This window comes from Geotrypetes seraphini, chromosome 4 (assembly GCF_902459505.1).
Source record: "Geotrypetes seraphini chromosome 4, aGeoSer1.1, whole genome shotgun sequence".
NCBI classification, from domain to species: domain Eukaryota; kingdom Metazoa; phylum Chordata; class Amphibia; order Gymnophiona; family Dermophiidae; genus Geotrypetes; species Geotrypetes seraphini.
In genome coordinates this window covers 269,823,799-269,850,500 of record NC_047087.1, presented here as the reverse complement: position 1 = coordinate 269,850,500, position 26,702 = coordinate 269,823,799, and the positions used below count along the sequence as shown (strand labels likewise).

Genomic DNA, 26,702 nt, shown 5'->3' with positions numbered 1-26,702 from the left:
CCTGTTAGAGCAAACATAAATGTAATTCCAACAAATAATTCCTTCAGCAAGATGAGATGTTAATGGGAAAGATGATGAATAATTGTCTCGGCAGTGTCTGTTGTGATATTTCTGTTTCTTAAAGATAATAATTACAAACTTGTTTTTTTTCTTCTGTTATATAGAATTTTTGGGATAGTTCAAAGTCTAATAGATGCTGTCACTGTCATCTTGAAGCAGGGACACTGGACCATTTGTTGTTTTACTGTCCCTTGATACTCAATTTCTGGAAATCGATATGGGGAAAGATTATTAGGATACTCGGGGCTCCTTTTACTAAGGCGCGGTAGCGTTTTTAGCGCGCGCTAACCCCCGCGTTACACATAAAAACTAACGCCAGCTCAATGGTGGTGTTAGCGTCTAGCACGTGCAGCAATGCAGAGCGCGTTAAGCGTATAATAAAACCGCTAGCGCAGCTTAGTAAAAGGAGCCCTTGCTGTTCCTATGCCATTGACGTACGAGATGGTTTTATTTGGAACATTATTGAAACCGAAGAAACCATTGACAAACATAAAAGCAGACTTCTTTTTTTTTTTTTTTTTTTTATTATTTTATTTATTCAATTTTTAAACATTATTACTTACATAATAACAAAGAAGAATAATACATATACAAAAAATTAAAGAAATAGCATTACAACCAAAAGAGGTTCATCAAAACAATTCTCTAGTCCTCATAATTGTGGGAGAATCAGATCCTAATTATCATAACTCAAGAGATCTCAAAATAAACATGATCATATAGATCAATCATAATAGTGTTAAAAATTTTTTCAAAACTCCAAATAATTAATTTATGTGGTTACAGAACTACTAATAATAGATTCTTGCTGTTGCAAAAATTGTTCTAACTGAATTGAATCCCAATAAACATAATCATTCTCCTTAAATTTAATCAAGCATTTACAAGGAAATTTCAAATAAAATGTGACTCCTAAAGCCAACACCCTAGATTTCAAAGCCAAAAAAGATTTTCTTCTTAATTGTGTTGCTTGGGCCACATCTGGAAATATCAATACTTTATCTCCACAAAATTCTTTCTGCCTATTTTGAAAATAAGCTTTCATTATCAAAGATTTATCTATCTCTCTTGCACAAGTTATAAGAAGTGTAGATCTAGTTTGAATAATATCCTGTGAATCTTCCAGGAAACCAGTTAAATCAAAGTCAATTTGTTCCAACTGATCTATACCTGCTTCTATGGGAACTTTTTTCCTCTGAGGAATATAATAAAGGTTTGTTAAAGGCAAATTTTCTACGTCAGTCATCCCCAAAACTTCTTTAAAATACTTCTTAACCAATATTTCCGGAGATAATAAATGAGTTTTGGGGAAATTAACTAGGCGTAGATTTTTTGCTCTATGTAAGTTCTCCATTTTCTCAAATTTCATATGAGTGATATGAAAATCCTTAACTGCTGATGAAGAAACTGCTTGTAATGTAATCACTTGAGATTCAGTTGTTCTAATTGATTTTTCAATAATTTTTAAGTTAGAATCAACATTAGCAAACTTTCCAATCACCTCTTGCGAAAATTTTTCATTTTGTGTAACCACAGATTTTAATAACCCCTCCACACGAGTATTAATTTGCCAAAGATCTTTTAAAGTAACCTCCTGAGGTTCAATCTGGGGCTTTCCGGCTAACAGAACCTCATCTTGAAAAGTTAAGGCTTTGGGCATCACTTCATAAACTAATGAGAGTGGTCCCATCTGCTCAGAAAGTCCATCTGACTGACTACTGGAGCCAAACTTGGGCTCCAAACGGTCAGGAATATTCGGTGGAGGAGGAGGAGTTCTACCTGGGGGGCTGAGAGATGCCCCTGAAAGCGAATCCGCTCCCTGGCTATGACCTAAGGCACTGGATGAAATAAAATGCCGATCTATGGGGCCCAATAATGTTGGAGTAGACACCTTAACTTTACCTTTCCTTTTCCCCATATCAATAAAATTTTAATACATACAGTTCCTCCCGTTCCTCCCAGTGTCTCCAAGGGGCTCCCAAGGGGCAAACGTGCCCCTTAGGGCACGCCCCTTTGGCCACGCCCTGCGGCCGCGCCCTGCGGCCACGTGCCGCAGACGCGGCGTCTCTTTAACCCTGAAGGCAAGGACCCGCGTGACGTCAGAGCGTCTGTCTCCGCGGGTGCCCGCTAGGAAGATGACCCCCGACTCTCCAGCTCCAGATGGAAAGAAGCGCTGCAGTCCTGGGCAAGGTCAAAGTCCACCAAGATGGTAACACTATAAGAAATCTGCCTCTCCGGTCTCCTGCAGACGCGGCGTCTCTTTAACCCTGAAGGCAAGGACCCGCGTGACGTCAGAGCGTCTGTCTCCGCGGGTGCCCGCTAGGAAGACGACCCCCGACTCTCCAGCTCCAGATGGAAAGAAGCGCTGCAGTCCTGGGCAAGGTCAAAGTCCACCAAGATGGTAACACTATAAGAAATCTGCCTCTCCCCAGACTTCTTTTAATTATGACAGGGGTTGCTATGCAGATGATAACCAGGAATTGGAAAAATTATGACAGGTTAAACCAGTTCTTTTGGTGGGAAACGTTGTGCTTATATTATAGGTATGAGAGAATGTATGCGGAACAAGTGGGAAATAATAAAAAAATTCAAAGAAGTCTGGGGGTCCGTTGGAAACATTTATTAAATTGTAGATTGGTTAATTGGAACAATCCTTAATTTTTGGATTTTTTTTCCAGATGGGGGAGGGGAGGTATGGGGGAGGATATATATTTTATATTTTATATATGTTTTTTATATTTATGCAATTGTAAGTGCTATTAATTGTTTATATCTGTATGTTTATCTGTATGCACTTTTTCTTCAGTTTGGAAAATTAATAAGATAATTATATTCACACATCACCTTACAAAGCAGCTACACTTGCATGTTTATAAGGTGGCCATTAGTAAGAAATTTTTTTTAATTGACTGTTCCGTTGCATTGCTTGAAAGAAGACATGACATGAGGCTTGATTTCCTAACGCGTGATTTAATGTGCATCGGTGTCCTTCAGCTAAGCTGTGCTAGTATATGGGCTTAGTGCATCCTAATGCAGGCCTTTTTCCAATTATATCTTTTTTTTGGCTGCGTGCTAATGTAAAGCATTACTGTGCAGCCACTGAAAAAATTACCCCCTCCCCTTTTTACAAAACCATGTGTGTTTTTTCTGCACCGGCCACAGCAGTAACAACTCCAATGCTCATAGCGTTGGAGCTGCTACCGCCACGGCCGACGCTAAAAACTGTGCTAAGGTTCTGTAAAAGGTGTGTGTGTGTGTGGGGGGGGTATCATAGGAGCATTTAGGCCATGATTCTATACAAGGTGCCTACCGGTAGGCACCTAGATCAATGTGACTACCGATTGAGGCGCCTAACTTAGGGCTCCTTTTATCAAGCCACGCTAGCGGTTTAACGCACGGTATACTGTGCGCTATACCGCCGACCGCACTAGACGCTAACACCTCCCTTGAGCGGGCGGTAGTTTTTAGGCCAGCGTGGGCGTTAATGCGTGATGAGACGTCACGTGCGTTAACCCCATTAGCGCGGCTTGATAAAAGGAGCACTTAATGTTTTTAAATTGTCTTAATTGGCGCCGATAATTGAAAGCACCATTAAAACCCAATTAAAAACAGTTTTTAAAAAAATTATCCAGCAGGCGCCTAACTCGGTAGGCGCCTACTACCTCGCGGAAGGCATCTACACTGAAAGTAGATGTGGTTAGTGACGGAATTTGGACATGGATTGAATTAGGTGCCAGTAGGTGTCCAGGTTAGGCATGGCTATATGAGGTCAAGAAAACCCTAGCTTAATATACTAGCGCCTAACATTATGCACCCACTGGTGCGTAAGCTGATTTAGGTACCGCTAGGTGTGATTCTACAAACTGCGCCTAACTTTGATTGCCTTGCAATAGGTGCCACTTTTCTAGGAGCCAAATGAGTTAGACGCCGTTTAGAGAATCTGGTCCTCATTGCCTGCTATTTAAGGTGCTACAGGCACATTAAGTCAGCATAATTCAGGTAGAGTTCGACCCAGTATATGGTGCTTAAAATTTAGCACAAAAACCTTCCCTGGAACTAACCCCACCTTTTGCTAAACCGCGATAGTGGTTATTAGCGCAGGGAGTCGTGCTGAATGCTACACGCTGCTCCCAAAGCTCATAGAGTTCCTATGAGTGTCGTGAGCAGTGCGGAGCATTCAGCAAGGTTCCCTGTGCTAATAACCGCTATTGCGGTTTAGTAAAAAGGGGGGTAAGTGCAGTTTTATAAAGGGTATATGCCATTTGTTTTAAATTATGCTTAGTGTCAATTCCCACACCTAACTTTAGGAGCTAGATTTAAATGCCTGCTGAAATCCGGAGGAAATACTGGAACCCAAGTTAGGTGCTGAGGCGGCATTCTACAAGCAAACAGGCAAAAGAAGAACACCTTTCCTAAGAATATCAACAGTACAGCAGAAAAAGGCAAGGGAGATGTCCTTTCAACCAATATCAAGATCTTTTATTGATTCACAAATATGATCCAACAAGGATCCTAGTTTCAGCGTATGAAAACGCCTTCCTCAGGGGACACTGGTGCGAACAGTTCAAACTGTAAGAACAAATGGCTAAGAGCAAAACTCTGGGCATTTTTACCCTGATGCTCAGAGTTTTGCTCTTAGTCGTTTGCTTGTATTCCCAAAGTGTCCTTCCAGTTTGAACTGTTCACACCAGTGTCCCCTGAGGAAGGCATTTCACACGCCGAAACTACGATCCTTGCTGGGACCATATTTATGAATCAATAAAAGATCTAGCTATTGGTTGAAAGGACATCTCCCTTGCCGCATTCTACAAGCACCATTTCAGAATGCCCCGATACACCCGTGATGATGCCCATTTTTGTGTGATTTGTTCTCGCAGTTAGGTGTCACGCTTTATAGAATAAAACAATACAAACTTCAAATGGTATTATATTCACAAGATATAAAGATATTAAAAATCATTTGCACATTATCAAAAATGGACACTACTTCTTTATTCCAACTTTTAATTAAATTCACTACTTAAATAATTAAATTTAGTAATTTAACTGTTGACTTTTAATCGCATTACGTTACACTAATTAACTACTGATGGGGCAAGCCTCAGACTTAGGAGAAAATGTTTCCCAAAATGGGATTACTTAAAGAGAGAAACATATTACTCTATTATCTCCTTATAACATCATCGGCTGTTACCCCACCTCCCTACCAATATAGATAAATGAAATATTTGATTCTCTATTTTTAAAAACTAAATTACATTAATTTTTATGAATAAATAATTATCAACACTATAGCTCCTCCTTTATTAAACTTATTAAATTTAAACTACAAAATACTATTTTGTATATATATTTTGTATATTTTGTAAATATACTTTGTATATTTTGTAAATATATTTTGTATATTTTTGGGATATACATTACTTAAAATAGATCAGCATGCTATTTTTGAAACTCAGAACCAACTTATGCCATATATATTTACCTAATCATATTCAATCAAGATTATCTCATCTAAATTTCATTACAATTCATTTCCTCTTATTATTATTAATTACAATTTCATTCCATTATTTTCATCTTTATAGAATAACACACAGCCAGGTGCATGTGCAAAATTTAATACGTACCAATGAATGTCAATAATTGCTTTTTAGTACCCAATTATGTCTGTTAATTGGTTCATTAAACAATTTGTAGATCTTGGGCGCATGCACCAATTTGGGCGCCATGTATTGAATCCAGGGGATAGTGTGCAGCAATGTCAGTGCACTAAATGAGCATTTCCACATCCGTTCTCTACCTCTGACAACTGCCTCCCCCCCGAGTAAACAAATACCATACGGTTGGTGCACACAAATGGAAAAACTAATGCGAAATGCTTTGCTGAGTCCTGTGTTAGGCCATTTTTCCCCATCTTAAGCACACATTATTAGAATCTAGCATACACTAATTCCCTTAATGTGCATTAAAGGTGTGTTAAGCCCTAATATCGCTTGATGAATTTCCCCCCTTTATGCAGGGCCACATTATTTAAAACAAAACCCAGTGTTGTCTATTTGCTATTTAAGCACAATTGCATCAATGTATATTACTGTACATTAGCTCAAGTTAACATATTAATAGACATTAGTAAATGAGGCCCATCGATTGTTAAAACATGCTCAAACTAAATAACATCTATATGATGGTGAGCAGTGAAGGTAGACATCTTTTTCTTGTTGTTCCAAGTAAGACTTAAATAAGCAGTACAAAATTTAGTGTGGACCACATAAGGTTATCAGATGTCCGTATTCCCCAGGACATGTCCTCCTTTTGAGGACAAGTCTGGGGGTCTGGACGGCTTTTCAAAACTCGGCACTTTGCCTAGGTTTTGAAAAGCTTCTCAACAAAATTGTGTTGGGAAGGGGCTGTGGGGTGTGTGTGTGTATGTGTGCAGAACAGAGATTGACAGAGGCAGAACTGAGCAGTCCTGGGGGCGTGGCCGTGGGTCCTGATTTTCTCAAAGGAAAATCTGATAACCCTAGGACCACACAATGCATCTTATCTCAATATAATGTACCAGACCACATCTATACAAAATTTTTCATGTCTATAGAGTCAGAATGTTCAGGTAGGGAAAATAAGCTTAAATTAATGGTAGGAGGTAAGACTCTACTGGAACTAGAACATTATCTCCCCAAAAGGAGTGGGACTTTCATGTTCCATGTTGTAAACAAGCAATAAACTTGTTATTAAAGAAATGATAATAATGTAATGTAATGTAATGTAATTTATTTCTTATATACCGCTACATCCGTTAGGTTCTAAGCGGTTTACAGAAAATATACATTAAGATTAGAAATAAGAAAGGTACTTGAAAAATAATCCAACAAAAATTCTGATTAAATGGCTGGATATTCATAATTTTAGATGGGACCTTGATTTATTTCCTATGAAATGTTTTGGCCATCAAAACCTTTTAGCAAATGAATTATTGGAACAAACAAACCTTATTAGTATACTCTGCTGACTTGTTTTTTCTGTCAGCATGTAAAATCAAAGCTGTGGAACAAGAGGTTCTGCCTGCTTCTTTTCTTTTATCTGTGGAAAGATAGTTTAAAAAAAAAATCATGTCACTATAATTGTTATCTTTACTGTGCCAAAGAACAGGCCAATGTTGATGTTTTACTGATAGGTGGGAAAACTGCAAGCCTTGAAAGAAAACAGAACATACTAGAAAAACAAAACTGCTAATTTTGTTATCTACGTAGAACCAAGTATATAGCATAGTTTATAAAGCAAATTATTCAAACTGGTTTTGTTTCAGAAGGAACATATGGTCTGCTATTTATTCCCCCAACTCTTGCTGACTGAAATATGACTTAATAGTAATTTGTACACACGCCATTTGCCTATGCTCAGTCAGGGAGAAGGGCATAAAAAAAATGTGTGTAATAACAGTGGTTTGATTTAGCATGATTTTCCCTCAAATGAGTTAAAGTAATATGAAACAAGGGGAATGAGATTTTATATACCTGCTACGGCGTTTCCATTGTATGCATATTCATTGTGGATACCCTGGAAACCTGACTGGTAAAGGGTTGCTATTGGGGTCTTTTACTAAGGCGCAATAGCCTATAGCCGAGCTCACCCTAAGTGCTAACACGCCCATTATATTCTATGGATGCATTAGCATTAGCGTTTGCAAAATTATTATTAGTAGAAGTCGTCTCCACAATATATAATAATAATTTCTAGAGCTCTACTAGACATACGCAGCGCTGTACATCAAAACATTGAAGAGACAGTCCCTACTTGAAAGAGCTTACAATCTAGTCAAGACAGACAAACTGGACAAGAAGGTGCATCAATAAACAGAACTGAAGTGAATACAAGCTGGGGGGTAGGGGGGTCATGGGCAGTGATACAAAGTTAAGTGAATGAGGGGTATGCTGAAGAAAGAGAAAAAGACTGCTAAACCTGAACAATTTTATTTTGGGTGAAAAAAGCGTCCCAGATCCTGCCTTCAAGAGACAGAAGCAAAGAAGAAAAGGTGGAAATAAAGTTGAGAGGGAGGAGAGAGATGAGGGGGTTTATGGAGAGATAGGGACAGGCTATGAGTGAGTAGCTGAGGAATAAAGGGAGTGTGCAGTTTATGAGTATGGAGGTGAGGAACAAGAGAGGGAGGGGGAGGTGAATGTAAAAATAAGATAAAGGAAAACACACCAGAAAGGAAGATAACAAATGGAATATGCAGCATAAAAAACAAAAAAAACAAACAACAACCTATAGCAGTCTGAAAAAATCTAGAAGAAATTCTGAGAATAAACCCCCTCCTTTACAAAACCGTGCTAGTGTTTTTTAGCACTGGCCACTGTAGTAACAGCTCCTGCACTCAGAGAATGCGTACAAGTGTCCAAGCTGTTACTGCTGTGGCCAGTGCTAAAAGCACTAGTGTGACTTTGTGAAGGAAGGGGGAAATAAGCTACAGAAAAAGGAAGAGGAAATTAATAAGGAAAAGGTAGACATATGAAAAAAATATATAAAATGATAATAAAATATAAATATAAATGAAGACAAAGTGTAGATAATGAAATACAAGGGGATTTTATTGTAACCCTGATATATTTTCAACTGAACATGTCTCAAATCTGAGAGGCTAGTGGCAGTAGGTTCAGATATAGGTGTAGAGCAGGGCTGCCCAAGTCCGGTCCTTGAGATCTACTGGCAGGTCAGGTTTTCAGGATATCCACAATGAACATGCATGAGAGATATTTGCATACCAAGAAGGCAGTGCAGGCAAATCTTTCTCATGCATATTCATTGTGGATATCCTGAAAACCTGGCCTGCCAGTAGATCTTGAGGACCGGACTTGGGCAGCCCTGGTGTAGAGGGTAAGAGAGTGATTGTGTGTGTGTGTATTGAAGTGAAAGTGTTAGTTGTGGTGGGGAAGCTAATCAATGTCAATCTGATGAGATGGAAGAAAGTTCTATCCCCCCTCCCACCCCCCCACCCCCTCCCATACACACACAGATCTGAGCTCCCTTCCTACCCATTTATATTCCTTGCCCAAAAATAAGTTAAACTACACCTATGGTTGAAATCCTTGGCTTGGTTTGCCATGGTAATCAAGAAGGCAAATCAAATGCTAGATATTTTACAGAAAATAAAACAATGCATATCATAATGCCTCTGAATCAATTTGTTTTGTGACTACAGTTCTACATGCAGTTCTGGTCACCTCATATCAAAAATTAATTAATTAATTAAAAAAAAAATATTACAGGGTGCCCCACAAAAACACATCATTTTAAATGGTTACAAAATCAAAACTTATTGGAATATGTTTATATATAAGATGACAGCAAATACAAATCCCCCAAAACATGGTTAGCAAGATCTTACACAATCACTTGTACTTTCACCCTTATAAGCTGCAATTGGTGCAGAAGTTACAATCTTCAGACAATGCAACGCAACAAAATGACTAGGTGTTCCTCAAGTGGTCCCCGAGATCACCGGACATTATTGTTTGTGACTTTTTCCTTTGGGGATACGTGAAAGACAGAGAGTACATACCTCCACTACCCACAACCTTGGATGATCTGCAGAAACACATCACTGAAGCTATGAACGTGATCACGCCGGATATGCTTCAGGGAGTCTGGTCCAAGCTCGATTATCGCATCAATGTTTGCCGAGTAACAGGTGGAGATGCACATCAAGTATATGTAATCAACAGATACCATATGAAACTTTATGAGTTGATGAAACTCTAGCCTCAACGGTGAAAGAATATTCAAATAAATTTTGGTTTTGTAACCATTTAAAATCAAGGAGTGTTTATGTGGGCACCCTGTGTAAATATATAGCAAAGCTTATAGGAGCCAACCTTTAAAAATGATTGGTCATGCTAAATGCAATGAAGATACTCCAACTCTGGACACAAACAAAACTGGCTTCTATGGAGGAGGTAGAACAGTTTCAGAAAAGAGTGGCAAAAAATAATGAAATAAATGGAATGGCTCCTCTATGGAGAAATGTTAAAGAGGCTAGGACACTGCAGTTTAGAGAGGCCGCAACTGAGGAGAAGCGACAGAAGTCTGTAAAACTGAGCGCGGTGGAACAAGTGAATAGGAAACAGTCGTTTACCTTTTCAAATAGTGCTACGACTTGGGGACACTCCGTTAAGCTTTTAAGGAATAAGGGACACTCCATGAATCCAGTTAAGAAATAAGGTCTTAAATAATGTCATTGTTCCTGATAAGAAAAAGGGCAACACATGCTGAGGATGATAGAGGGTGCTAGGGAAGAAGGGGAGTGACAAGGCTGTAATAGAAAAGTGTGTAACTGCTTTCATGACTTGGGGGTGCTCATAAGGAACAAACGAGCCCTCGAAGTCGCTGTTCACATTATTTCTGTGGGGAAAGGAGGAAGAGAGCGGGCAAGGGAACAGTAACGATAAAGGTGAAATAACAATGCCTTTACTAGGACGTTGCATGATGTGAGTCATGTTTTCAGTGATTGCATTGAATTGCATCAACGTACGTTGGCCTTGAAAATAAAGATAATTGAAAATTAAACTAATTGGTGAAAGTATTTTTTTTCACACAGTGCACAATTAAGCTATGAAATCAATACCTGGAAGATTTGGTTTTAAAAAGTATTTAGACAGGGTTCTGAAGAACAGATCAATAAATCGTTATTAGCCAGACAGACCTAGGAAAGGTGTTGCTTATCCTTGCTTGTTATATCTTTGGTATCCTGGCGGGTACCTGTGACCTGGATTAACCACTGTTGGAAACAGGATGCTGGGCTCAATGACACTTTTGCCTGGCTCAGTACATTTTTTTTTTTATGTTCTTAAGTCATAATGTCTTTTTTTTGTGTGTGGCACTGGAAGCCATATCGTAAAAAGGAGACAGCAGAACTAGATTCAGAGGCAAGCTTTCAAAATGATAAAGAGTAAGGGACAGCTCCTATTTAAGGCAAGCCAAACAGGTTAGGGCTTTTTAGACTGGAGATGAGAAGGCTGAGAGGAAATATGATAGAGATCTATATCATCATGAGTAGGGTAGAAAATAAGAGGATGTTTGTTTAACCTTTCGACAGTTTAAGGCGGCACTCCGTGAAGCTAATAGGTAACACTTTTAAAAAGAAATCAGAGAGCATAATTTTTCATTCACTGTTGCCAACAGAAGAGGTGAAAGCAGTTAGAAAAATTGGTTGTAAAGGGGTGTTGATAACTTCCTGGAGGAAAGTACATAAACCATTGTTAGCCAGGTAGACTTGGGGAAAGCCACTGTCTGTTCTTTTGTTCTATCTGTGGCTATGTGCAAGTAGTATTTTGGAAGATCCTGCCACATACTTTCAACTTGAATTGGCCTCTTTTAGAAATAGAACGTTAGGCCTGATGGACATTTGGTCTGATCCACTATTAGTATGGTATTGCTTATGTTCCTATGTTTATGGGAAGCACTGAGTGAGGTAGGAGTTAGAGAATGACATGGGGATAATTTTGGTGAATTGATTCAAATTGATTAGTTTGCTGTAAAAATCGGACTCACCGATTCAATTAATTCTGACAATATCTCTGGGCCTCCTAAAGCAACAGCAGCAGCAACGGCGGTGTCCAGTGGGTAGAGGCAGCGCTCTGAACAGGTTGCTCCTGGCCTGCCCTGCCAGGGCCTTCCCTCTACTGTGTCACTGATGACCATCACTGATGATGTGGAAGAGGGAAGCCCTGGCGGGCAGGTCACATGAAACCTATTCACCGCTGCTGCTACTGTTTGGGATGCCTGAATGTTCAGTTCTCACAATGAGGGATGGGAGGTGTCCACCGGGAAGTGCTGTATGGGGGATAGGAGGGATGGAAGTGGGGAGAAAGGAAGAATTGTTTCATATAAGGTGGAGGAGTTGAAGGGAGAGATGCAACAAAGAAGTAGAAAGGAGTGAGAGGGAGAAATATTGCATATGGTGGAGGGGAGAGGAACATGCATGGAGAAAAGAGAGTAATGTTGGACATAGGGTGGAAAGCAGGGATAGATGGTGCATGGGGAGAGAGAAAGAAATGTTGCACATGATAATGGAGGGGAGAAAGGGAGAGATGCTGCATGGAAGACCCAGGGTACAAGGCAGGGAGAGAGAGAGAGAGAGATGATAGGCAGTGGAAAAGAAACAGAAATGTGGGATGTGGCAGTGCTAGCAACTACCACCTCCTCTTGAGCAGGCGGTAGTTTTTCGGCTAGCGCAGGGTTAGCACGTGCTAAAAAGGTACATGCGATAAAGCCGCTAACGCGGTTTCGTAAAAGGAGCCCATAGAGTCCTAAATTACAAGTAATTTTGCAAGCCAATAATTAGAACATTCTCTGCCGATTACCAATTTTCAAACTTGTATTTTTTACAATGTATTTTCGTTTTCTGTCTTTATTTGCTACATATGTCATGACAATATAGTTTTTATGCCAGTGAATTTAACAATCACCCACTAACCTAAAACCAATAATTAACTTTTGAAATCTAGGTTGGAGTTACTGACCTCACATTACGTGGATCAAAAATGTTTTTGCTCTAGACCAACGATGGCTAATTATATGATGTTGCTACTTCTCTTTTGGTATTAACTTTCTAGGAGAAGGACAAGTGACTAATGGTCCATTAAGTGTTGCTAGTGATGGGTTTGAAAGCTGTAAGTAATATTAATGGAAAAGCAAGGAGAGTGTTCTGAAGGGTAGCAATGAATATTCTCAGAGAAAAGAGTGAGAATTGTTAGCTGAATTTCTTAATACTTTAGATTAAGGTGATACTAAATTCATAGACAGCGGAACGCTGCTTTGTTTGGGGGGAGGGGGGCAGGAGCTCTGCCCTGGTGCACTCCTAAGTCCTCCAACCATCTCCTCCTGGCGCTTTAGTTTTAAATCTTCAGCAGCCATCGTGCAGCGTCCACAAGCAGGCCTGCCCCCAGAAGTAGAATGAAGGGTTCCGGGACAGACTTGGTGTTTGATGCAGCATGGCGGCTGTGCAGTGCCTGCCTGAAGATTTTAAACAAATACCAAGAGCAGGGTGGGTGGGAGGGCTTAAACAGCAACCGATAATTTTTTTTTTTTTTTTTTTTGGGGGGGGGGCATGGCCCCTGTGGTCTCCCCTGTTCTGACGCCTATCACTAAATTCATCTATAAATCACAAGGCATCAGAGGATGAAAGATGGACCCATGGGAGGGAAGAGAGGTGGGATAAGAAGATCTTAGGGGAAGGAGAGAAAGGGACAGGGAGATATAGCCTGACGAGAGAGGAAGGGCGATTCTGGAGTGGATGATAAGATGAAAAAGAACATCGAGTACAGTGGTAGAAATGTGGTAATGGGAAGAAAATAGGAAGATGGGAAATTGGAGAGCTTCAGAATGAGAGGAGGTGGAAACTTGGTAAGTAGCTGAAAATTTAAAAAGAAGGGTGAGAAAGTGGACAGAGGAAGTAAATAAAAAAGGGAGGAAAACTGAAAGGGCAAAATCAATATGCTGGAGACAAGCATAGTGAGAGAATGGAGCAAAAGGGAAGAGGAGAAAAAAATAGACAGCAGACACTGGAAAGAGAATGAGTAGAAGATAGACAAAAGCAGAAAGAGAAATTAGGACCAAGATGATGGAAAAACAAAATGTCCAGACAAGGTAGAAAAAAGAGGTTTTATTTTGAATTTATTAACTGGAATATGTTGAATTTGGGAATATGCTTGTATTCTATTCAGTGGCTTAGCCACACAATTAATTTTTTTTTTGGGGGGAGGGGCTGGAGCCAAAATGGGTGGATGGGCACCAAATGTTCTCCCCACCTGAATGCAAAATATAAATTATTGAGCTGGCGGGGCATAGATAGGGTTATCAGACGTCCAGATTTTCCCCGGGGTTCGGATAGCTTTTCAAAACCCAGCTGGGGGAGGGGCTGGGGGAGCAGAACAGGTCATGACAGAGGCAGAACTGGGCGGTCCTGGGGATGTGGCCATGAGTCTGGATTTTCCCAAAGGAAAATCTGGTAACCCTAGGTTTGGAGGGTAAGCAGGAGCCCTTGGTGCTCATTTTCACAGCAGATAGACACCTCAAAATGTCTTTAAAATGTCCATCTGCTATAAACATCCAAATTCCAATGTCAGAAAGTCAGAATTTGGATGTTTCACACTGCAATTCATTAAAATAGTAAGGGGATGTGTTGTAGGTGCGTTTTGGGCAGGACAAGAGAGGTCCCAAAAAGTAGGATGTCCAGCAATGATTTTTGAACTGGAAAAAATATCCATGTCTAAAAGGACATTTTTATCTAGACCTGTCTCAGTCACATCCAAGTAACAGCTGACCACTGGAGGGATGAAGGCATAACATCTTCTTAATCTCTCAGTGGTTGTTGTTCCCATTTTTCTTTTCTAATAATGAAACCGGAAATAATAATAATAATAATAACTTTATTTTCCTATACCGCCATAATCTTGCGACTTCTAGGCGGTTCACAATGAAGAATAGCTGTACAATCAAATAGATAGGAGGTCAACGAGCATTCAGTGATTACAGGTGCAAGGTGGTTAGAAGCAGAAGTAAACATAGGTTGCAGTATAAGAATTAACTATTAACTATAATACATTGAAAATGGTCGGACACCAGCGAGTATCTGGGTAACCATTGAGGAGAGGAAAAATTTTATTTATTTATTTAATTTTTTGTAAACAAACAAAGAATGTAGGATACCTAGTATGAAGAAGAAATTCGGGGTAAGGTGTGGGAGTTTTGTTCGCGGGGAGAAAGTCTGGCTAGGACATGAATTTCTTAAACAAAGTGGTCTTTAATTCTTTCCGGAAGATGCTGTAGGTCAGCCTAGCTACATCCATGAAATAACCTAGCCAAGATTGCTGTCTGGCAGCTTGGAACTTGAAGATTCTGTCCAGGAAGGTTCGATATCTTCAGCCTGCGATTTTCGGGTATGCAAAAAGGTTGCGGTTTCTGGTAGATCTAGTGGAGGAGTAGAATTCGAAGTGGGGTAGAAGGTAGTTGGGGGCCATTCCCCAGATTAGTTTGTAGCAAAAGCAGGAGAATTTGAATAGAATTCTTTCCTCAATTGGCAACCAGTGCAGTATTCTGTAGAAGGGACTAACGTGATCACTTTTCTTTAGTCCGAATATTAAGCGGACGGCCATGTTTTGAACTAATCTCAATTTTCTTACGGGTTTTTTTAGGTGTCCCCAAATAAATGATGTTGCAATAGTCCAGGGTGGATAGAATCAATGACTGTACCAATAATCTGAAGGTTAGAGGGTCAAAATATTTTTTTATGGTTTTCAGTTTCCAAAGGGTGGAGAAACATTTTTTTGTCACCGAGTTTGTGTGATCGATCAGGGTCAATTGGGTGTCTAGGGTGATTCCTAGTATTCTTATAGTTTTTAGTATTGGGTGATCGTGACCTTTAATATCTATTGTAGTTGTAGTGATTTTTTCCTTTGGGCTTGCCAGAAAAATGTTTGTCTTTTCTGAGTTTAGTTTCAGTTTAAAATTTGTGGTCCGTTCTTTGATTTCATTCATGATGTAGGATATGTATTTGGTGGTGGAATTGGTCACATTTGTTATTGGAATTAATATAGAGATGTCATCTGTGTATATGTAATATATTAGGTTTAACTTTTGTAGAAGGTGACCTAGGGAGGAGATGTATATGTTAAACAAGGTGGGAGATAGGGGGGACCTTTGAGGGACTCCCGAGGGGCTTTTCCATGATTCAGAGTAATTCCCGTTATTGACCACTTGATAGGATCGTTTGGTTAAGAAGCCTTGGAACCAGGTCAATATTCCTCCCGTTAGACCCATTGCGTCTAGGCATGTAAGCATTATTTTGTGGTCCACTAAATCTAAAGCGTTACTAAAGTCTAATTGTAAGATCAAGGCGCTGGTGCCTTGACTGAAGAGATCATATAGGTGATTAAGGAGAGAACCTAGGACTGTCTCGGTACTGAATCCTTTTCTAAAGCCTGATTGGTGGTCATTTAGGAGATTGAATTTATCTAAGTGGTTTACTAGTTCCGGATTAACTAACCCTTCCAGCATTTTGGTAAAGAAGGGGGTGCTCGCGATGGGTCTGTAGTTGGACGCCAATGTGAGTGAGGTCTTCTGGTCTTTGGGGATGGGTGTGATTAGAATGTGTCCCATGTTTTCCTGGTAAATTCCACTTTTAAGAGTGGATGTTGCCCAATTAAATAGATCCCTTTTGAATTCGGGAACTGCAACTTGCATGATCTGAGATGGGCATTCGTCTAGTAGACAGTTTGATTTGGCGTATTTATTGAATAATGTGAGGAAGTTGTTCCATGCAGGGGGCTCAAATTGATTCCAGATCATATCGACATTGGACTCTTTCTCCTGTGGTTTGAAGTGGAATTCGAAGTTGGATGAAGGAGAAAGTATTGAGGCTCTTAAAGCTATGATTTTATTGCTAAAGTGGTTGGCGAGGGTGTTGACCGCTGGTATCAGTTCGTTGTGGTTTTTTTGGATCTGTGTAGTGTCTGTTAGTTTGTTCACTAGTTTGAACAGTTCTCTACTGTTTGTATTGACTGCTCCTATTTTCTGTGCATAGCAATTGTAACGCTTTTCTTTTATCAAGTTTTTGTAGTTTTTCATTTTTTGTTTCCAAGCTCTGTGTCAGCTGCAGGTATTATGGGTATTCTTAGCCAAGCAGCATGCAGGTCCATCAAGCCCACTAGTCTGTTCTCACGGTGGCGAATCCAGGTCACTAATATCTGGCCAAAACCCAAAGAGTAGCAACATTCCATTATCTCAGAGTAAACAAGATTCTGGAACCCCAAATAGTACCAACATTCCATTCAGAATCCCCAGAGAGTAGCAAGATTCTAGAATCCCAAAGAGTAGCAACATTCCATGCTACCAGTCTTGAGCAAGCAGTAGCTTGTAAACCAAGGGACACAGGTTCAAATCTTACAGTAACTATTTTTTTTTTCCTTTTCTGGGGCTCCTTCTAGAAACAGAAATTACTTATTGTACCTAAAGATATAAGACACCTGCAAGCCTAAAGTCTATGACAGTGGTGTACATTCAGATACAGATTTTGTTTTTTTTAACTTTTCCTGGAGGAATCATATTAACAAAAAAAAAGAATTAGGGTGGGATTTGAATCTATATTCCTTGGTTTATAGTCCACTGGACTAACCAGTAGGTTATTCCTCTGTTCTGCACAGAGATCTGTGTGGCCATTTTCTTAAGAATGCTGCCAGACAGATTTTCCAGTGCCTTGTAATGTCCTTCTAACATGCTGTATTTTTGAACAGCGTCAAAAAGTAAACCTCCCAAACCCCCAACAGGACATCTGGACATCTTTCCTGTTCAAAAATGGCGTTGAGATGGATACCTGGGGGGGGGGGAGGGGACAAATCTGACTTGGACATTCTTTCAATAATGACCCTCCACATGTCTTCATAAAATAGTACAGATAAATCTGCAAAAGTCATGGCTACACTGAAGTCGCAAACACTTAAACCTGCTCGGATGTGGGCGTTAATGTATGCGTGCACACACATATTTTTAAAGAATGCATATTTTATGACTCTGCCAGTGCTTCACACAAACTGTGCTCCAGAAGATACTTATGTGCATGTTATATAAAAACATGTGTTTTGACACTACACAATTATAAACATGCATAATCCCAGGGGTAATTTTATAGAAGCCTTTTTATATGTGTAAAAAGCTTGCCCAGAGATTTATGCCTGCATTCTCTACAGATAATTATTTAGCATAAAACAATGCATATGCTATACTTCTGTATAATCAAAACTGTGATCATTCAATTCCCTGCCCTTTAATTAGCCTCTAAGACCTGCCTCTTCATCTTAGAAATAAGTCATATTGAAAATCAGAAACCCTTCAAATCTATGTGTATAACACAAAAACACTTATTATGAAACACACCTTGTTTAAGAGTGGTAACAGTCAATGTTCTCTGCACAGAGATAACCAATCTCAAGTGTCTGCAGTCAGACCTCAGAGCTAGTCATAAGGAATAACTCGTAAGCAGACTATCATTGATGGTATTTTATCTCAAAAATGCTGTTGTAGTAAACAATTGTGACTCTTGTTAGCTGTTACTTAATGAACCAATTTTGGCTGTTACCAAATTCAAAGTTATTTTTTAGTATTCATTATTAAGTTAAAGCAGTACTTAGCTTGGGTGAAGATTCTCTACCCAGCCAGCTCAATGAGCTCAATCTCTCCAGCTCAATGAGCTCAATCTCTCGACGGAAGATCTCCGTTTCGCCCAGAAACTATTACAACGGGCTTCTTCAAGAAGTTAATCTATGTTCATTTGGAGCCACTGTCGGTCAGAGAATGACACGGTGACAAAATTCATCACCATTCCCGTCCCCGCGGATAACCGCGGTTAACAATCTTCATGTCATTCTTTAAGGTGAGAGGGAAGAATCAGAGCATGAATGGCCACAACCACTGACCCGCAAGCTTTGCTTTGAAGAATACTGGTGTAGAAGGACTGAGGCTGAAATAGACACTAAAAAATGAAATGGAATTATTTCCTGCGGTTATCCGTGGGGACAGGAACGGTGATGAATTTTGTCACCATGTCATTCTCTAACCTGCATGAGAAACCGAGCAACGGCATACCTTCGCCCAGTGGCGTACCTAGCATATGTGACACCCGGGGCCCATCATTTTTTGACCCCCCCCCCCCCCATCTATATGAAAAATATGATTTTTAGTAACAATCTACATATCGCACAACAAGAGTGTACCTAGGAAAAGGTAGCATCTTAAACACTGCAATGAGCACTAGAACACCAACACATACATTGTAAAACTAAACAAACCAGATCCTGCACAGTCAATTGATCCTGTACAGTCGATGCTATCAGAAAGCCATGTCCCTTTCATACACACAGACAGATACACCCTTTCCCAATATGGAATAATCACAATCTAAAAATAGAAATATGTAGACAAAAGTTAAACTGAACTGCCAAGAAACCAAACTCTGCATACAATGCAACACCACAAAAACAGTAATACATGTCCTCTAATACTGTGCAAAATATAAAGACAGTAGATGTAAATTTGAAAAAACTGATACATAACAATCACCACTTTACAAATTAACAAATAAAAATAAAACAAATAATGAGAAATAAGAAAATACCATTTTATTGGACTAATCCCCGTAAGCTCGGTCCCCATCTCCACAAAACCACCTGATTCCATCCACACAAGCCTTGAATTGTTTTATATTGAACTTATTATATTAAAGTATAAAAAGAAACAATATTCTGTACAATTGTCAATTTATAAATCAGCGTCTTTTCCCCACTCTCTGTTCCCCATTTCCCTTCAGCGTCCTCAGCCCACTCTCTCTCCACTTTCCTTCAGCGCACGCACATAAAAACAAGCAAGTAATTTTATATCATTTTCATTGTATTCATTCAAAGAAATTAAAGTCTAAATAATGCTAGTCACATAACAAAACATGATTTTACAAAAATAATTCCCTGCACAGGCAAGCCTGCAAGGATTACTAGATGTCTTTCAGCAGCTCCCCTCCCTCCCCCCCCCCTTACCTTCGTGGCCAAGTCAAAATGATCTATCAACAATAAAATTTTAAAAACACAAAGCACACTGTACGCAGAGAAAATGTTAATTATCATTTGTATTCCGTGGGTTTTCAAAGAGGTCAAGGCAGATGACTTTATGCAATGTCACTTCAGTAACAACTATACAAAAATAGACAAATATACTCCCTCCCTTTTTACTAAACCGCGATAGCGTTTTTTAGCACAGGGAGCTGCGCTGAATGCCCCACGCTGCTCTCAACGCTCATAGGCTCCCTGCGCTAAAAACTGCTATTGCAGTTTAGTAAAAGGGGCCCATAGTGCAAAATGTAGACAGCATATATAAATTCTCAAAACGGACACATTTTGATCACTAAATTGAAAATAAAATCATTTTTCCCACCTTTGTTTGGTAATTTCATCAGTCTCTGGTTGCATCCAATATTTCTTCCCTTCTTTCAGTCTCCTGTATGCTTCCTCTCCTCCAGACCTCATTCCTTCCCCCATCTTTTTCTTTCTTTCATCCTGCCCTCTTTCGTTCTGTATGTCTGTCTTTCTCTTTCTCTCTTCGTGCCCCATTTCTTTCTTTGTTTCACCCTGCCCCCTTCTTTCTCTCTCCATGCCCCCTTTCTTTTTCTATGTCTGTCTTTCTCTCTCTCTCCCCATGCCCCATTTTTTTCTTGCTTTCACCCTACCCCCTTTCTTTCTTTCTGGATCCCTGTCTCCTCCCCCTTTCTTTCTTTCTCCCTGCCCTCCCCATACCACCGCCGCCACCAGCACCATGCTGCCACCACCGCCGGGGAAAGCCTGCCACTGGCCATCGGAAACAGGCCGGCGCCGAAATCGCCCTGCTTCGCTTCCCGCAGGCCGACCAACTCTGTATGTCGGACGTCAATTCTAACGTTGGAGAGGACGTTCCGGGCCAGACAGGCAGCGATTGGCTGGCCCAGAATGTCCTCTCCAACGTCAGAATTGACATTGGATGGCTATAGTTTGGTCGGCCAGCTTGAAAAGAAGCAGGGCGAATTTGGAGGGAGGGAGAACTGGCGCCAGCTTCTTTCAGATGATTGCAATGGCAGCCTTTCCCCGGTGGCAGGCCAGCAGTGTACCCCCTTGGGCCTGTGCACCTGGGGCGGACCTCCCCCCCCTAGGTACGCCACTGCCTTCGCCCCTCAAGCTAGAACTCAAAACTGCAGAGAACATTGACTGTTACCACTCTTAAACAAGGTGTGTTTTATAATAGGTGTTTTTATATTGAAAATCAGGACATTTGTTGATTAAAATACTGCTCTCAGTATAACGGCTTTCAGCATTAAGTAGAGCTTTACTTCAAAGGGTTTAAAGCTGGACAAACTTTGATGCTTGAATTTCCTGCCACATGCAGCAAACATGGTAATGCATCTAAATCGGTGCATGCATATTTACCCACTTAGGTTGAGTGACTAGGTATTCTCTGGGCTCAGTCATATTTTATCACAATGGCATTCATTCCAGACTAGGGTTACCAGACGTCTGGATTACCCTGGACATGTCCTCCTTTTGCCATGATCGTTGCAGGGAGAGAGGGGGGGAAGCCCCAGGATTCTGTAATAGGCATTGCTTTTGACGGATGCCGGCTACAGAATCCTGCTTTGAGGTGATGGACTGGCCCCTCCTTCGCCTAAAAGGTCTTGTTTTGGGATGGGCGATTTTTTGTTTGATAATGTGTTTTAAGGTTAGACGTAGTGGTGATTTGGGTGATTAAACTACTGAACGCAGAGGTAGGCCATTCTAAAAAAAAAAAATCATATCCAAAATGAGGGGGTTTTTTTTGGGTTTTTTTTTAGAATGGACATTTCCCTGCTGCCTACTATCAGTGTCTAGGGACTTAGGCCAAAAGGGGACTTAGATGTTTCTTTTAATTATGCCCCTTCACACATATAACTATAAATATCATCACATTATCTTTGGATTTACTTTGGGTTATAGTAGGGGTTTTGTTTGATTTTTTTTTAATTACTGTGGGAACACTTGCCAACATATTTTGCATGTGCTAAACAGTTAGGGCAGGAATGGTGGTAAGGGATGCATCAAAGAGGAATGGAAACAAATGACCAATAAATTGTCTACAGTTTAAACCAGGGATGTCCAACCCGCGGCCTAAAAAAATATTTTGTGCGGCCCCGCTCAAGCTCAAAGGTGATGCGGGGTTTACTGTCTTGCCGGCTCCCTCCTCCATCTTCCTGCATCGTTCGCTGAAAGCCGCGGGCAGCAGATCCTATGTGCCTCTTGCAGCTGACCCAGAAGTGTTCCCTCTGACATCACGAAGTCAGAGGGAATGCTTCCAGATCAGCCGCAGGAGGCGCATGGAAGCCGCTGCCGTAGCTTTCAGCGAACGCTGCAGGAAGGTAGAGTAGGGCGCTGGCAAGACAGAAAACACTGCATCACCGAGGCACCCGGCAAGATGGTAAACACATTCGAGCATTGTTGGGGGTGCTGCCTGGGGGGGTGGAGGACACGCAGGACAGGTTGGCCCATTTGGCCTTCACGGCTGCCTGGATGGTGATAGCCCTTCATTGGAAGAGCTCAACGGTGCCTACCCTGCTGATGATGAGAGAGAAATTGGGCTGGGTCTGTGAGCATTATAGACTATCTGCTTTACTAACTCAGCGCTGGCAGCAATTTGAGGAGGTGTGGGGTCGATTTCTCGCAGTGGGGGGAATGGATTGTGCTAGAACTGAGGGGTGATGGGGGGGAGGGGGCGGTGAATGGTTTCCTGGGTGGTTGGGCTGTGGCTTGGATACAGGGAGTTGGGGGCTTCACTTGGTCTTCTAGGTAGTTGGGGAAGGTACCGGGGAGGGGGTCATTGAGCTGTCTCTCGGGGGATGGGGAGAAGGGGAGTTCTGTTTTGTTCTTTTAAAAATGTTCAACACAGTTCTTGTGCTTGGTAGGACATTGTTGTTTGGTTGTTACTTTTCAGGAGATTGGGATCCTTGTGTTTTTCTTGTTTCCTATCTGTGTTTAAATAAAGAATTAACCCCCCCCAAAAAAAAACATCAACGGGCTTAGGAACTGGGAGTTACAGACACCAGCAGCAGTAGCCCTTCAGGAGAAGGCAGAGAGGGCTGGGGGCAGCAGTGAAGGAGACAGAATGAAGGGAAAGATAGAGGGGAGCATGAGCCATAAGATGGAAGAATGAAGGGAGTGAAGGAAAGAGATGCAGAGGTGAGGGAGATAATAGAAAGGGAGAATTGGGTGTCTGAGAGAGGGAAAGATTGGGGAGAGAGAAGGGGAAGAACATACTGGGCCGAGGAAGCCTCCTGGACTTTTTTTTAAGTAACCCGGTTTGCAAGTAACCCGGGGGAGGGTATTAAAATAAGTGCTAGACTGGATGTGGGGAGAGAACTTATAGGGCCAGAAACACATGACAGAGAGATGATGGCCAGAAACAGGCCAGAGAGATGGTGGGCAATAGTCTGAGGAAGAAAAGTTGGACCTGGGGTGGTATGGAGGAAGAGGGAAAGAGATACTTGAAGGGAGAACTGTTGGGAAGAGAAAGGGAGAAATGGTGGACCCGGGGAAGGCAGGCAGGAAGGCAGGGGAAGAGATGGGATGGGGGCAATTGGAAAGAGAAAGGGAGAGAAGTTGGATTTGGGGATGGAAGGGAGGGAGGGAGAAATATTAGGTCTGTAGATGGAAGGCAGAGAGATGCAGTATCTCTCTTTTTTCCCCTTCATTTCATTGTTCAGCATCAAGGGGGGGGAGGGGAGAAGAAAAACAGAAAAGAGAGGGAGCAAAATATTGGACCATGAGGATAGAGGAGCAGAGATGGACCCATAGGAGGGCAGGAGGGAAGAGAGCTGGGATAAGAAGATTCTAGGAGATGGAAAGAAAAGGACAGGGAATTATAGCCTGACCAGAGGAGAGATGGAGGGTGATTCTTAAAGTGGTGAGCTAGATGGATGAGGTTAAAAGGGAGATGACAAGATGAGTGACAGAGCAGTGAGTACAGTGGTAGAAATGTGGTAATGGAGAGTAGACAGCAGGAAATAGGAGGCTGGGAAAGGAGTGAGATGGGAAATGGGAGAGTTAGGAACTGAGAGAAGATGGAGAATTAAGAGGAAGCTGAACATTTAAAAAGAAGGGTGAGAAAGAAGGCAAGATTTGAGTGGACAGAGGCAAAAAATGAAAAGAAAAAGTTAAGAAAGCTGAAAAGGAAAAATCAATACATTGGAGATAGGCATAAGAAGGAAATGGAATGAGAGAAGAGAAAAAAATGGACAGCAGACACTGGAAAGAGAATTAGTTGAAGACAGACAAAAAGCAGAAAGAGAAACTGGGACCAAGATGATGGAAAACAAAAAATCCAGACAACAAGGTAGAAAAAAAAATTGTTTTATTTTGAATTTATTAACTGGAATATGTTAGCTTTGGGATATGTTTATCACAATTATTTTTGTATTCAGTGGCGTAGTCATATACAGCTGATTTGGGGGACGGACTGGAGCCCATAATTAGTGGATGGGCACCAAAGTTTCTCCCTGCCTGAATTCTATTTATAAATACTTGAGCTAGTGGGGATTCCCAAACCTTGCCAACTAGAGACATCTTCCTCCAGTCTTGCAACCCCAAATCTCCAAGCTTTGCAGCAATATCCTCAAGCTGCCACTGCTTTCATGCATGCATGAATGCCAAGAGGGGGGGGGGGGGCAGGGAGGAGGGAAGGCAGCCACTCTGCAATATTGCTGCCAGCTGCAGAACTTGGGAAGTTGGAAGGGGAGGAGGTGACCATCAGTTGGTGAGGCTTGGGGATCCCTACTAGCTACAGCAGGGGAGATATTCATTTTGAGGGAGCCTAAGCTCAAAGTGGGAGGCCCAAAAAAGCAGTAATATTTACCCCGATTAAACGATCCTCCCATGTGCGCTGCTGACAGCTGATTCAGCATCCCTGCTCTGATAAGGCTCACCATAGCTGTAATAGAAGTGAATGGGAGAACTAGGAGCACGCATCCTTGCTCATCAGAATGGGGATGCGGAAGCCTATGGCTGCTCCCACTGTCAGCGGTAAACGTGGAGGGATGACTCAGTCAGGGTAAGTATTCTTTTTTGAGTTCCTCTCTACAGTGTCCCTTTAATGAAGGTTTATTATTAGATACGTACATCTTCTATATTAGTGATTGCAAATTTGGGACCTGCTCAACCTTTTTTTTTGCTCATCGGCTAGTTTTAGTGTTTGTGCGGCCCCAGAAAAAAGTTTTTCGGCCAATGCGGCCCAGGGAAGCCAAAAGGTTGGACACCCCTGCATTAAACAATTAGCAAACTGTATATGGTGTCCAGAAACAGCAGAATCCCTTACATAGTTTCAAAATACTTTGCAATTGTTTAGATATTTAGCATAGCATTTGAAAATACATTAGTATAATGTGTTTTTTTTTTCTTCTTGAGTTTATAATTTGTGTTCAGTTGTGTCCTGCACCTTTAGCATATTCAGGAAGTTTTAATGCCACCGAGCTGTTGGCTCAATAAATTCTGGAGTTTCATTAATTAAGAGCTCAACTGTTTTGTGAGCTCGATGCTCTGGAGCTCCATCGTGTTGCAAAATAAATTACTTAGAAATGTCTTCAAGTTCAGGCAGAAGTTTCTGCTGCATTAGGAGGTTTTGGGGTTATTTGGAAAAATGCTGAGGTCCTTTTTTCCCCCAGACACTGTGTATACTACTCATTCTATGCTTATTTGTGAATAGTGTTTCCCACAGAAAACATGCAATGGATTTGTTTGTATTTAATCCTAATAATTCCTACAGCAAACATACCTGCTGATGTTTTCTCCACTAAATTTGCAGCCATAAAGGTCACAGCTGGTGCAGTTACAGCAGTTAACCGGGTGAGCTGAGGCGGCATCAACGGAGTTGTAATACTATTCATTCTTGAAGCAGCACCTATGCAAAGAGCAAAAAGAATTTACTGTGTACTAAAAGCTTTTTATTTTAGACAGCAAAAATCAATTTTCATTTTTAACAGTGTATACAATATAAGCAAACTACTCCTGTTTTTCAAAGAGTTAATAACTAGTAGGCATGTCTAAGAAGTGGAACTATAAATCCCATAAGGCAGTGGGCTGTGAGGTCAGCAGAGGCAGGCTGGGAGGAATTTGGAAAAGGCTGGCTGAGCTGGCAGTTCACAGCTGCACTACAATAATTAAGAATGATCTGCGTTGCTGATGGCACCTGGTAGATACAGCAGTCATCAGCTCTCAGGTGACTGGCAGAGAGAAGCTTTAAAATAAACATTTTTTTTTTCCTTTGAAGTAAGGAGGAACTCAGCAGGAAACTCAAGAAGAGAACCTTCAGCAACTGAAATGGTAGAACAAGAAAAGAATTCTCCAGAAAAGAGGGCTTGGGGTTCAGAGTTCCGTTCCAGCCTCTCTGTCAGGCACCCCCATGGGCCAGGAATAGGAGAAAGTTTCACCTCTGGAAGCAGGCAGTGAAGACAAGGTTTGAAGGAGGTATCCACATGGAAGAGTAGACCCTGGGAGCTCAGAAATGAAGAAAATCCAAGTAGGGTTACCATATGTCCGGATTTACCCAAAGGTGTCCTCTTTTTAGAGGACTATCCAGATATCTGGGCTTTTTTTTTTTTTTTTTGAAAACCCAGCAGTTTGTGGGAGTGTGTGGCGCAGTGGTTAGAGCTTCAGCCTCAGCACCCTGCGATTGTGGGTTCAAATCCCACACTGCTCCTTATGACCCTGGCAAGTTACTTAATCCCCCATTGCCCCAGGTACATTAGATTGTGAGCCCACTAGGACAGACAGGGGAAAATACTTGAGCACCTGAATGTAAACCACATAAGCTATAAGTGGTATATATATATATATTTAAAAAATTGTCTGGGTTTAGGAGCTCGGGGCTGCATTTGGAGGGCATCCACACATGAGTATGATATCATCACATTGCATCAATGCATGTTTGGATGCCCTCCAGACACAGTCCCAAGCTCACTGAAAGAGAAAAGGGGTGGAGCTGGGGTTAGGGCTACATGTCCTCTATTTTGCGTAAATAACTATGGTAACCCTAAATCCAAGGGCTGGTTA

General features: G+C 41.2%; 1 protein-coding gene across 2 annotated transcripts in view; it reads right to left on the bottom strand.

Moving 5' to 3' along the window:
- TCERG1L (transcription elongation regulator 1 like) overlaps positions 1–26,702 on the bottom strand; it is a 449,140-nt gene that overhangs the window by 89,975 nt on the left and 332,463 nt on the right. For both annotated transcript variants that reach the window (XM_033943432.1, XM_033943433.1), the window contains 2 exons: positions 25,426–25,551; positions 7,052–7,143 (listed from right to left, as the gene is read on the bottom strand). In XM_033943432.1, coding sequence (XP_033799323.1) covers positions 7,052–7,143; positions 25,426–25,551 — 218 coding nt within the window. The remainder of the gene's footprint in view (positions 1–7,051; positions 7,144–25,425; positions 25,552–26,702) is intronic.